The sequence below is a fragment of the Zea mays genome, chromosome 4 (genome assembly GCF_902167145.1).
Source record: "Zea mays cultivar B73 chromosome 4, Zm-B73-REFERENCE-NAM-5.0, whole genome shotgun sequence".
Lineage (NCBI taxonomy): Eukaryota > Viridiplantae > Streptophyta > Magnoliopsida > Poales > Poaceae > Zea > Zea mays.
In genome coordinates this window covers 239,155,421-239,168,586 of record NC_050099.1, presented here as the reverse complement: position 1 = coordinate 239,168,586, position 13,166 = coordinate 239,155,421, and the positions used below count along the sequence as shown (strand labels likewise).

The 13,166-nt window shown below is 41.8% G+C and overlaps 1 protein-coding gene across 4 annotated transcripts; it reads right to left on the bottom strand.

Moving 5' to 3' along the window:
- Nucleotides 1-4,023: 4,023 nt before the first annotated feature.
- On the bottom strand, nucleotides 4,024-12,773 carry LOC100276749 (uncharacterized). 4 transcript variants are annotated; one of them, XM_035966828.1, is made up of 4 exons: nucleotides 12,576-12,773; nucleotides 9,658-9,771; nucleotides 5,618-6,113; nucleotides 4,045-4,630 (listed from the first exon to the last, which is right to left on the bottom strand). In XM_035966828.1, exon 3 carries the CDS (start codon nucleotides 6,081-6,083, stop codon nucleotides 5,622-5,624), a length of 462 nt encoding a protein of 153 aa, XP_035822721.1. In that variant the 5' UTR covers nucleotides 6,084-6,113; nucleotides 9,658-9,771; nucleotides 12,576-12,773; the 3' UTR covers nucleotides 4,045-4,630; nucleotides 5,618-5,621. The 4 variants fall into 4 exon arrangements, with proteins under 4 accessions (NP_001143945.2, NP_001232810.1, XP_035822721.1 ...); NM_001407076.1 differs by having other exon boundaries at nucleotides 4,049-4,630; nucleotides 9,658-9,766; nucleotides 12,576-12,745; NM_001150473.2 differs by lacking the exons at nucleotides 9,658-9,771; nucleotides 12,576-12,773 and adding an exon at nucleotides 12,162-12,390 and having other exon boundaries at nucleotides 4,024-4,630.
- Nucleotides 12,774-13,166: the final 393 nt, after the last annotated feature.

Below are 13,166 nucleotides of genomic sequence, written 5' to 3'. Positions count from 1 at the left end.
ATTCAGCAAGTGAAGATGAAGCTCAAGATAAGAGGTGTGGTTGTAATTGCTCTTGATCGCGCAAAATTAAAATTAGTTAACTCACAAAAGGCCTATCAAAATTACTAGAACAATATGAAATCTTTGAATGTTTAAATGTTGAGCTATCTAATAAAATTGAGTAATTAGAAGCTAGTGCAAACACTACTACCAATGATCACCTGATGAAAGAGAGTGAAAAAATAAAAGTAAAGTTAGCTAGCTCTCAAGATGCTTATATGACAGTTTGCTAAACAAAATGAAAATCATCAACATACATAATAATTAGCTAACACACAAGCTAGAATCTACAGGTAGAACCCCCCTAAGGCACCTAAAATAGAAAAACTAAAATCGACAAAAGGATAGATGTACTCCATACATTGATTTAACTAATATAAACTCGCCCCCTTGAAAACAAGATTGTGTTAAGAATGTCATTGAGAAACATACTCAAAAGAAATTGCAAGGGAGAATGAGCAACTCAAGCAAGAAGTCGCTCGCCTCACTAGGTACTTAACCAAGAAGAAAGGCAAGGCTAATCTTACCAACCTAATCAAGATAACACCATCAAGGGAGGGAAAAAGGTTATGAAGTAGAAACCATGGTTTGCTGCATATGCCATAAGGAATGTCACAAGTCCTATTAGTTCAAGGTGAAGCATGGGGGGAAGCAAAAGCAAACAAGCAAGCTCTCTAGCACCTACACCAACAAGGTGAACACACCTTGACTCCTCAAGAAAAATATAAATAGGAAGGTCATAACCATCAAGGTGAACAAGCAAACCAACACAAAATAAGCCAAACATATTTGGGTGCAAAAGAAAATAATCTCAACTATGAATAGCACCAAAAAGGAATAGATCCCAAGAGGAAGTGAGAAGTCCAATAGACCACAAGAATTTGGAGACTTAGCAAATATGATATGTATATCATGGGATACATCATACTGGATCAAGTTTATTGCCAAGTGGGTTAATAAAAACTATGGACCTAAGTTCTCCACCCATGAGTAGGTAACTAGTTTTTGCCTTTCTTAGATGTTTTCTTGCATAAGGTATCTAGTTTACTTTCTTATGCCTAATTTTGCTGTGAATTTTTTTAATTAATTAGACATGCATACACTAGGATTATCGTACGGTACGATTGCTCGATATTACTCATATATACCATGGAGTAAACCTATATGATTTAAAATGACTAAGATCATGGCACATAGCTCTTCAAAATTCCTAGCAAATGATATCAAGATTCTACAAGTGATTCTTAGATTATACTAGTAGTACCATTTTTATTTATAGGTGCCAAAGTAAAAATTGTAGATGACTTACTCCTAAATATCACCTAATGTTCACACTCACGTGATATTATCCTTTATATGGTATTTTAACCCTTAAAAATTCAAGTGCATGTCTCCTACAAATATTCCAAACTTGTAGGCACACTTTTATGGGGAGGTCACTCTATAAATTGATATCTCTAAGACTAACATTTTTGAAAACTTATTATATGTGTAGTAGTCTTATTGAAGGAAAATGGAACCCTTAGAGAAAAGCAATACATTTCAACTACAAGTGATATAATTCAACATTAGGTATCATATATACTAGTATCAAGTTCAATTGTATCATTCATATAATCATATTGGTATCAAGATCATTCAACATCTTATATAGGCTTTCTCCAATCATTGTACATACTAAAATCAAATCATGATTTAATTTTACCCCCACTACTATGCCTTAAATTTACTTTTCACCTCATATTAATAGAACATCGTTTTTAGCATATGCATGCATACATACAAGGGGGTCTAGTCTACATAATGCAATTCGTCAAATTCTTTGTGGTCCACTCCTCAAGAGAAATTTCAGGTTCCAAAAAGGGGAGGATTGTTTAAGGACCATAATTTTTTGACCCTTTCTAGTGCTTTAATATATTCCTTTTTGGTGTTTTATTCCAAATGGAGAGAATTTGATCGACTTAAAGCAAGCCTAAACCTTATCCCAAACCACATTTTTTCAAACTTGCAAGTGGTATCATATTTCAAGTGGTTTTAACATGTGGTAATAATATCTCAATAAATGAAGTTTGTAAGAAATCATATAGAGGCATCTTCCAAAGGAAAAGAATGTCATCATATATAGGGTTTTGTTCTAAGGAAGAGTGTGTTTTATAGGGTTATGGGGAAGCTTAATTACCACAATATAGGGATATCATGCATAGGCAAGAAAGGTGTTATTTTGTTTCATATCAATAAGCGGTATCTTTGTATATCATAAAAGTCTTGACATTGCATTTGCATCCTAGCAAGTAGATTGTATTCTACATTTTGGTATTTATTATTTGCTTGCTTTGGTTGTGTTGTCAACAATCACAAAAAATGGGAGATTGTAATGAAAATGGACTCTAGCTCATTTAATTATAGATCTTGGTGTTTAATGATCAACATAATCATTTGACTAATATTATTTGCAAGTGTTTGTGAATATAACTCAAAGGATGCAACATGGACCTGGGCACAGGAAAAGTGATGATCAGAAGATCAACACCTCAAGCAAGACAATAGAAGACTCATTGAAGACCTACAAAGATCATGCAAGAGTTTAAGAGACAAGATGGAAGAAGCTCATATGAAGAGACACGAAGAAACAAAGAAAACAGGCTATTCAGCAGCACCGAACGTGTCCAGTGAGGCACCGGATAAGTCATTGAATAAAAGTAGCACTGTGTTGAAGAAAGGGCTACAGAAACATAGTACATCAAACACGCAGGTGTGCATCAGATGTCACACTGAATGGGGCACTGGATATGACACTCAGAGAGGTCTACAACATGTTTGGAGAAATATATAAGGCACCGGACATGTTATGTATAGCAGCGGACACCCCACTAGACAGGATAATTTGAGAGGATGTATAGTAACCCGAGAAGGATATAACTCATCAGACGTGTCCAATGTTACACTAGTCATCGCACCGGATGCCCTTAGCAACGATTAGTTCCAATGGCTAACTAACATGGACTAGCATATCTGGTGGATGCACCGGGGAGTCTGGCAGATATGCAGAGATTCTGTTTTCCTTCCAACGATTGGTTTTAATTTGGACTTGGAGACTTTATATACCACCCAAACTAGCTATTTGAGAGGTGTGGGAGCTTAGAAACGTTACTAGAAAGTTGAGAGTCTATTCCTATAGCTCTAGGTTTTTCCTAGTGAGTAAAGTGAGGAATAGACATCTAAAACCCTTGGGTGTCTAGGCAAACCATTATGGGCCCCTTTGGATTGAAGGAATTTTGGAGGAAAAGTGTAGGATTCCAATTCCCGTAGGAAAAAATCCTACTCATGTCTTTGGATTGCAGGAACGAAGCAAAGGAAAAGTGAAGGAAAGTTTCCCATATGGCTGATTTTGTAGGGAAAACGCAGGAAATAAAACATTGGCTTGGACCTCTTTTTTCAATTCCTGTCGCGTAGGATCGAGGCAAATCAGTACTTTGTTGCTGCTATACTTTCCTATGATTCATCCAAAGCATCGTTTTGTGACTGCTAATCTAATCTAAGAAGAATTATGAATTCCTATTCCTATAAGTTTCCTACGCTTCATCCAAAGACTTGCTTTCACATTTTTTCTGTGTTTTTCAATCCTCTGTTTTCCATATACATTCCTATAGAATTCCTATATTTTTCCTATTCCTATGTTCTCACAATCCTGCATTCTAAAGAAGCCCTATGTTTGTACCGGGAGCCGGGAGGGGCTATTATTCTTGGAGATCACATCAATTTTTCTTATAACGCTCTCTAAAATTTCACTTCGAGCACTCATTTATTTTATATTATATTATTATGATTACAACCTTATGATTATTTGATAGCGCATTCGGTTATAAATCTGATAATATTAAGTTCGCATTGCAATAGTTGAAATTGGTTAGCGAAATTATTGGTTAAAGATTATAATGGCTGGTTCCTATCGTAAACGAAATGCCGTTTTAAATGGACCCCAGAGAAGTAACACTGTAACACACATTTCAGTTAAAACAAAGAAGCATAGTAGACAGCATATACATACATACATACATACATACATACATACATGATAGATATAAGTTGAATTACAGGACACTCATGATGGACGGCGATGGCGACAGAGTCACCAGCATCCATCTTTATTCATGCTCAACATATTATAACAGAACCCCAAATTCGACAAGTTTGACCCAACCCTAAACTCAGACGCATATTTTCGGATGCTTGCGAGCACACAACACTGTAACATAAAACGGCATGGCACTAATGCCGTGATAAACAGAAGAAAAATCAAGACACACAGTTGTGCGCTGAGTTGCGCTAGGCACCACCGTCCATTGCCAGTGACAGAGACGGCATGCTATTTTATGTAGTTTCATTCAATATAAAGACTCGCCCGCCCCCTCAGGCCACGTTCGGTTACTAGTGGTTTGAGGGGGATTGAAGGGGATTAAATCCCCTCCTATTCAAAATTGAATAGGAGGAGATTTAATCCCTTCAATCCTCTCCAATCCCCTAGCAACCCCTCAACAAGCACATGCCAAACGATCGCACAGCAAGCACACCGGCTAGCAGGACGGGCACCCTGTGCAAGTGAAGGTAGTAGAAGTTAGAAACCTAGTTGATCAAAGTAATCCTGATTAAGCGAATGCAAGTAACGCGAAGCTGCAGCGAAGCAACGCAAAGAAATAGTGCAGTGATGATTAAATCTTGGAACACCAAGGACATCTAGGAGGCAGACAATTTTAGAGCAGATTTGATCCGCTGACTCACTTGCCACGTCTAAGGTTAGACAAGTTTAACCAAATTAGCCAATATTAGATCCGTGCATCCACTATCTGTGTGATTGGTTGCCCGGTCAGCCACATCCAAGCTTAGCGCATGCGTTGACTGAACTTAAGCCTGTGATTGGTTACTTGTATGACATAAGCTCAGCCCGCACGCATGGGTGCAGTTTAAATGTTTTTTCAGTCGAATGCCTGCATCGACGGAGACGTGAGTCCGGCGCATTTCTATAGACGCAGGCTCGCGCAAGCCAGGCGAAGGTGAGGCCGGCAACCAATCAAGCGTAATCTGAGTCCAGTCTTGCAGAGGCAGTTCAAAAGGTCATGAAGTAATGCAAACTCACTTTCCTTGGGGTGCAAAATTTGAGCCCGGTCATTTCTAGACTTTCGAGTGAAACAACTCGTTGCCTGAGGCCAGTATTAGATCTTTGCATCCACTATCCGAGTCCCGTCTTGCAGAGGCAGTTCAAAAGATCATGAAGTAATGCAATCTTATCTTCCTTTGAGTGGAAAATCTGTGCCCTGAGTCATGGATTCAGGCAGCATTTGCCTGCTTCATCCATCTTTTTCAATACAACTTTGGAGTCAAGGCACCCCTAGGCTATCCTCCTACTCGTGGCTCAATGCAGAGATAGAGACATTTGGTACACCATCAGGCACAGATGTCATCAAGATATTACCTTATGGTGGATGCATTATCTGGATGGATGCAATAAGAGTTTCCAAACAAATCATGCATAGTTAATTCCATTTGGGAAACTAGAGCAAGGCACAGATGAGATTTGTACCTCGTTATGGTTTTGGGGGTTCCAGCTGGGCGGTTTTTTCCTGGTGGATGAAGAAAGCATAAAAACCACCGAACACAGTTGCTCCTGCCATTGCCCACACCAGCACCTGCACCGGGAGTGGCATAATTGCTGCCACCTTGTATGAGAACGCAGCAGTGAGCATCGTGGTGAGTACCCACACGGCCATTTTTATGTGCTCCCGGCTAGGCGACTCTGGTGGAGTTGTCTCGAATCGGCGCAGGCAGTAGAACAGCAGAACGAGGACCAGGTAAGAGAAGACCACAAAGGAGATAGATCCAACATCTCCATTTGACCTGTACACAGCCATGAATGAGTTGAAGGTTAGGAATCCAAAGCCGATGATCGTCAGCACTGAGGGCCATGCGCCCTCACGGTCCTCCTCCGGTGTCGGCTGCTTGATCATGGCTTCATCCAGGAACTGTTTCTGCTGCTGCTTTGAAGCCATAATATGGATCGGAAGAAGTTACTGAACACTCTGCAGAAAAGAGGAGCAACACAAAATATAAGGCATTCATTTGGAGAGTGTCGTCTGAACAAAGAGGAAACAGAACTTCAAATTCAATGTTGGGTGACTGATTGTTCGTAAGCCAAATGCACACTAATTCCTTTTGTTATCCAATTAAGAAATACTAGACTTCTAGTTCAGTTGCTATTCTGGAAAAAATTTAACAAATATTACTGTGACATAGAATATTGCCAGTTAAAATAACTGCAGAAAAATACAGCCCATTAGTGTAAAAGCTCGTGACATGGTATATTACTGCTATATAGAATACATTGTCGATTTATTCATAGTTTCTCTTTTGCCCATGCTTTGGCTATCATGATTAACATGAGTTAATTTAAGCACTGTAAATTCATTTGGCCGGAGTTTGAAGTCCTGAAACCATTAGGCCCTGGTTCTCTTTTCACTTAGATTGTCCTTTCCATACAGTGGTAATTTTTCAGTGACATTGTACATTCTCTCGCCTAAATCCTATCTGTCACATCCAAAATGTATTGTGTGACGTGTATGTTTATGGTTGACTACACAATTTGGATGACAGGTCAAACAAAACCACCCAGTAGTTACATAGCCACTCCTATAAACAATTCAATGAATGAAGCAAGATTGTTTGTCAACTGGGCTCAACCATTCCTTTGAAGTATCAGAGCTTAAGATCTGACTTTGTATGTGTTGATTGAGTAAACTGCACGGCTGTTCTAAAGTATTATACGATTTTTGTGTAGGTCCCTAAACTATGAAATTACATACTTGGCTCCCTAATATGTTTAAGTGATCTCATCCTTGTCGAAAGTAGACACGACAACACCAAAGAGCCTGATATGGCATCCACATGTATGTGATTTATGCAGAAAACCCACTAGGCCAAGTCAAATGTGTCCACTTGGTGCCCGGCAGTGGCAAGATGGTGAAATCAGCGTTACAAGTTGGGCCCCAGCTCGGAATTGCCTGCCTAGCAAGCACAAGGAACAGAGGGAGGCAGCAGAGCTGATGGTGCTCTGGGCACAGAGGCAAGAGGAGGTTGGTGGCCCTAAGCACTCTGCGGTGTGGTGCTGAAACACAAGCCAGAGTAGAGCTCAGTGCTTCGGCGATGGTGGAGGTGGACGCCTTTTGGGTCCCCCGATGCAAGCACGAGCTGCAAGGGTTTAGGCTATCTCCAGCAGCCTTATTCATCTCATCTCCTATTTTAAACTTCACTATATAAAGAGTGCAATCTACAGTGCAAAATAGTCTTTTGCCGGCCATATGCACGGTCTGCTAACCATAGCCTTGGGGCAAGACCAACACGAGGAAACGGAATAAGGGTGATGGAAGCGGCCAACCATGCGCAAAGGTTGAGCTCACGGTAATGGCGGTCGAACTGAGGACAAAATGGCACGACAGATGGCATGACAACGCTTCCCACCAAATGACTCTTGGCAGTGACATGCCGTCGACGTCCCTGAAGTTATCATTCACATCGGCCTGCTTATGTGGGATGTGCAAGCTAACAATAAGGCTACTGGTGCTGGAGGTGTAGAAGAGGTACTCTAGCACGCCATGGCGACACAAAGTAAACAGCATGTTCCTGTAAAGGAGAGCGAAAGGATCATTCAGCGACTCTTAGCCTAGCCCTACACAGCAATGACCAAGACGGTGTCAGCTAGCGATAGTGGCAGCACGTGGAAGTTGATGGACAGGTTCATCTCCACATCATGTGTGACAGCGGTCATGGCATCCGTAGACATGACAGGCAGTTTGATGATGATGACAGTAAAAGCGAGCGACATGGGCAGTCTCGGCATAAGGAAGCGATGGCATGTTGGCTTGTTGACACAGCTATGGACCATGAGATTTTTTGCTTAAATCACATCCACATGGGCGACCATATCGGCTCCTTGCCATCACCATGTTTAGTTTGACCAGAATGAGATCAGTTAAGTACATTAGGGAGCCAAATATAAGGTTTAATAGTTTGGGGGCAGACGAGATTCCTGTAATACTTCAAGTACTGACCATGCAATTTACTTGTGTTTTTCTAATGAAATCACACAAGATTGTGCCTAACTTCATTGAATAGAGCGGAAGAAACGAACTCCTAAGGACAGAGAGAGTTTAAAAAGGGATTAACAGTACAAAAGAAAGGCTCTCCTAGGTGCCTTGTGCATGTGTTCACCCAAATTCTAGTTTCGTCCTTGAATTTCCCAATCATGGATAGCGTTGATAGGTCCTTGTGTTGAAAGATTCTTTGGTTTCACTCCTTCCAGTGTTCTCGTGCTACAAGCAAGATGTGTTAACACAACCCCATCTTTAGAACATCATTTGTGACTGCTATACTCGACCACCACCCATACGTTGACCTAATTGAACTCCAGTTAGCTTGGTGGAGCTGCAGGTAAGAAATCCAAGCCATTGTTGCCTAGATTTTTTTGGTGAATGAACGTTTGGCATTTATGTGGTGGTTGGTCTCATGGCTACACCAACATAGTGGACAATGCATGTTGTTCGGCCATCCTCTCACTGCTAGCCTATAGCTAAGTGCCACCAATTTGGGATGATCAACCATGCAAAGAATTTGCATTTAGTCGCCCACAGAGCATCCAAATGATGGTTTTGTTGTTCGTTGTTGTGGTGCCAAGAGATTGTGCTTAATAAGCTAATGAGGTAGTGTAGTCCTCTTGTTTTGTTAGTTCCACCATATGTCGTCATCTTGGTTTTGGTCAAGTTGTAGAGTTTCAACTATATTCCACAGAAAAGAGGGTTGTTACAGTAGTTCCACCGTCGGATATGTGTGATCAATGCCCTGAAGTCATTACTATCCTTCCACAAGGGATTGTTTGGAAGTTGGTTCATATACAAGTTTCGTTGAGGTTGTTGTTCAAAGATGTTGAGGTTCTTCAAGCAGCAGCTCAACCTTCCATTTTTGTGAGCTATAATGCCCATGTGTTCGAGTATTTGGATAGTTCGTAATAATCAAATTTTCATGGTTTGCAAATATTATGAATAGCAGGTCTATTCATTATGGGGTCAACTAGCACAAATATATAGGTACATGAGTACAAATATACACAAAAACCCTTAAGAGAAAAATACAAATAAACCCATATCTATCTAGGCAACAACTGCTATGCAAGCAGTCATTCTGTGCAAGCGTACAAGCAAACCATCTGATCTATTAGATTACGATCCAACCACAGATATAACCATTGTTTGTTAGGGGTTTTTTTATAAAGATTATTGAGTTGGTGGTGGAAGGGTTTAAGTGTTAAATGTGACCCACGGTTGGATCACGATATAATGGATCAGATGGTTTGCTTGCACGCTTGCACAGAATGACTACTTGCATAGCAGTCGTTGCCTATCTATCTAATACCCTTATAAAATGGAAAAATACAAATAAACCCATATCTATCTAATACTCCCTCAAACTCAAGGTGGATCTATAACACTGAGTTTTGAGAGGAAAAATTTATGCTCAGCGCGAGCCTGTGCCCTCGTGAAGAAATTAGCCAACTGAAGCTCTAAAGGCACATACCAAAGCAAGATAACATCATCCTAGACTTGAGCTCGTGTATACGAAACATCAACTCCAATATGCTTGGTGAGCTCATGCTTCACCGCATCACGAGCAATACTGATAACACCTGTACTGTCAGACAAAAGGAGTCGTCATGGAAACAGAAACATGAAAATCCTCAAGCAACTATCGTAACCAAGTAACCTCTGCAGTCACAAGGGCCATAGCACGCAACTCAGCCTCGGTACTCAAACGAGAAACTGCTACCTGCTACTTAGTCTTCCGAGCAATGAGAGAACCACCAAGAAAAACACAATATTGAGAAAGAGACCAACTATCGAAAAAATCACTAGCCCAAGTAGCATCAGAACAAGATTGCAGTTGCAACGAGCTAGAATGTGGAAAGAACATACATCTAGATATGGTTCCACAAAGATATTGTAGGACACAAAGCAAGTGACTATAGTGTACCTGGATGGGATCTGAAGCAAACTAACTCAGGATACACACAACATATGAAATGTCAAGACGAGTGACACAGAGATAAACAAAACTTCCTACAGTATGTTGACGATAACGAGTATGGTCGGGAAAAGACTCGCCATCATCGGCACTAAGGTGAAGATTGAGCTCCATGGGAGTCTCAACAATCTAGTGATCGGTAAGAGAAGCCCGATGAAGAAAATCTTGAATGTACTCCTCTTGAGATAGATAAAGGCCCTGAGACAAAGAAGAAACCTTTGTCCCAAGAAAGTAACACAGAGGACCAAGATCAGACATGAGAAAATGATAACTAAGACGTGCCTTAACAAAGTCAACATACTCAAGGTTATCTCCAGTGATAATTATATCATCAACATAAAGAAGAGTCCGACCCCGAGAGGAGGTAGTACACAAAGAGTGCAGGACCATGATTACTGGTAGAAAAACCAACAACAGTTATCATAGAAGCAAAGAGCTGAAACCAAGAATGTGGAGCCTGCTTGAGGCCATAAGGGGAACGGCGAAGACAACAAACCATACAAGCAGAAATAGAATACCTAGGCGATGGCTACATATAGAACTCAAGTAGCTTACCATCAAGAAAGGTATTCTTGACATCAAGATGAGAGATGGACCACGCACGAACAGAGGCCATAGCAAGAAGAGTGCGAACAGTGGTCATATGAGCAACAGGTGCAAAAATCTCATCATAGCCACAACCATGTTCCTACTGGAAGCCATGGGCAACTAGACGAGATTTATAGCGATCAAGAGAACCATCAGAACGGGTCTTGACCTTATAGACCCACATACTGGTGATAGGACAAACACGTGATGGACAAGGAACAAGTTCCAACGTGCTAGTGCGCTCAAGAGTAGCAATCTCCTCAGAAATCGCATGTTGTCGTTACAGATGAAGAATAGCATCATGATAAGAAGTCAGCTCAGAAAGAACGGTAGCGACTAAACCTGAAGGAGAGTACCCATTAGGTGGCTGACGAAAACGATGACTCCGTCTAAGAGGTGGCTCGAGCAAAGAGTCAACTGAGGAAGCTGGATCCAGAGATGAATAGGGAGCATCAGTCAAAGGTAAATCGCAAGAAAATGAATGAGTTGCAGAAGAGCGCACATCATAAGAGGGCAACGCATGAGAGGATGATGGTGTACCAAAAGAATTGATGACCCGGCGGGTGTAGACAAGTGTTCATAGCGTAGTCAGGGGCTAAAGCAGCAGGCTCCAAAGAAAACACTATAGAAGGCACCACAAAGGAAGGCACCGAAAGAGAGATGAACATGTCAGAAGGAGCTAAGGCTACTATCGTGGGCGCACCAAGCGTGAGGCAGGTCCAATAGTAACACGGGCATCTAGAAAATATAGAAAAGAGATGGGATCAACCAAGGATGTTGACAAAGCATCGAAAGAAGGACAAGAATAAAAAGAATGAGCCTCATCAAAGACAACATCCCAAGAGACCCTCATCCAACGAGCAATCATATCCCAACAATGATATCCCTTGTGCTCAGCACTATACCCTAGAAAAACAGACTCAGCAGACTGAGCAGTCAACTTAGTATGCTCATGAGGTACGAGCAGCATATAGCAAACACAAGCAAAGAGACGAAGACATGAGTAGTCAGGCGCCTTAATCGAGCAGGTGCACCCTGACCACGAGTCACCGTCCGCCGTCCGCCAGACGGCCAACCTGCCCAACACGACATGCTGCCCTGGTGCTCTTCCGAGATGTAGCTCGCCGTCGGGAGCCCGTCACCCTGCCCGCTCCGTGGACCCATGATGTGCTTGTTCGTGAGATATTCGTGGCCGCAGCCTCTCTTGTTCGCCTCCTGCTCTCCTCCATATCTCACTGTCTGCCTACCCAGGGTTTGGATTCAATTCCTTTGGGTTCGGCTGAGAAGAGGAGCGAATATATTCGTTTCTTTCTTCTTCTTTTTTTGATGATTTTGAGTTGCAGTTTTTTCAACTCAGATTTGTGCTCAGATCCGAAATTTCTTCTATTTTGAGATCCAAGTCGCTTGCATACCTCCAATATCTTGACAACTTTGGGACTTGTATGATTTTGGAACCAAATCGGGGCGAGGGAAGTATTGATGCAAGCTTCCAGGCCCAACACGGCCAATAGCGCTCCGGCAGTGGCTAGTTTTTTCTCCCCTTTCTTGCTCCGCTCCTTTTGTTTTGCCAGTACACCGCTCGATTAGTTAGCTCCTCCGGCTATGTCCAGCCTCCAACTAAATATTTCTTCTAAGGAGAATATAAAGAAAAGGGCAAACGGCAGAACACCTGCCCTGACCCGTGATGATTCCTCAAAGGAATCGGAGAAAGAAAACATCGGATTTATGTAAAAGGGATGCGAAGACTATTCCGGCGTCAACGGCAATACGAGACAATAGATTTATGTAAAAGGGATGTAGGTTGCAGCTCTGCGAAGTGCTCGTACCAGGGGGGCGGAACGATGATGCGGCCGGCGGTGGCACTGGCACGGCACTTCTCTGAAGGAGCTCTAGTTCCGCACGCGACTGCGGCCTGCGTTTGATTGCAGAACCACCGCCGAGCGGGTATTAATATGGGCGTGTTTGGTATGGTTATTCAGCAAAGCAAAGGAGTAGCTGGCTGAACACTCCAACTCTAAGGTTTGCAAACATCAGAAGCTAGATAGACCTAGGGGTGGATAACGAGCCAGCTCGGCTCGGCTCGTCCGAGTTCGAGCTGGCTCGTTAAGCTAACGAGCCAGCTCGGCTCGGCTCGTTAAGGTAACGAGCCACAGAGTCAGCTCGGCTCGGCTCGTTTACGAGCTCGAGCTGGCTCGTTTAGCTCGCGAGCCAGAGCAGAAAAAAAATAAAATGTATATAATAATTATTTTTTAGTTAATTTCAAACTAATTTAACAATAGAAAATAGTAATTATACTCATAGTTTCACAAACCATGTCAATATAACACCAAATTAGCACAATTCATCACTCATTAATTCACAATTCACATGCATGTTCATCAGTTTAACCCATAATTATATTTGCATAGACCAAATTA

What these genes read in the sequence shown, in the direction of transcription:
- LOC100276749 (XM_035966828.1), bottom strand. Translation starts at nt 6,083, where the DNA reads ATGGCTTCAAAGCAGCAGCAGAAACAGTTCCTGGATGAAGCCATGATC.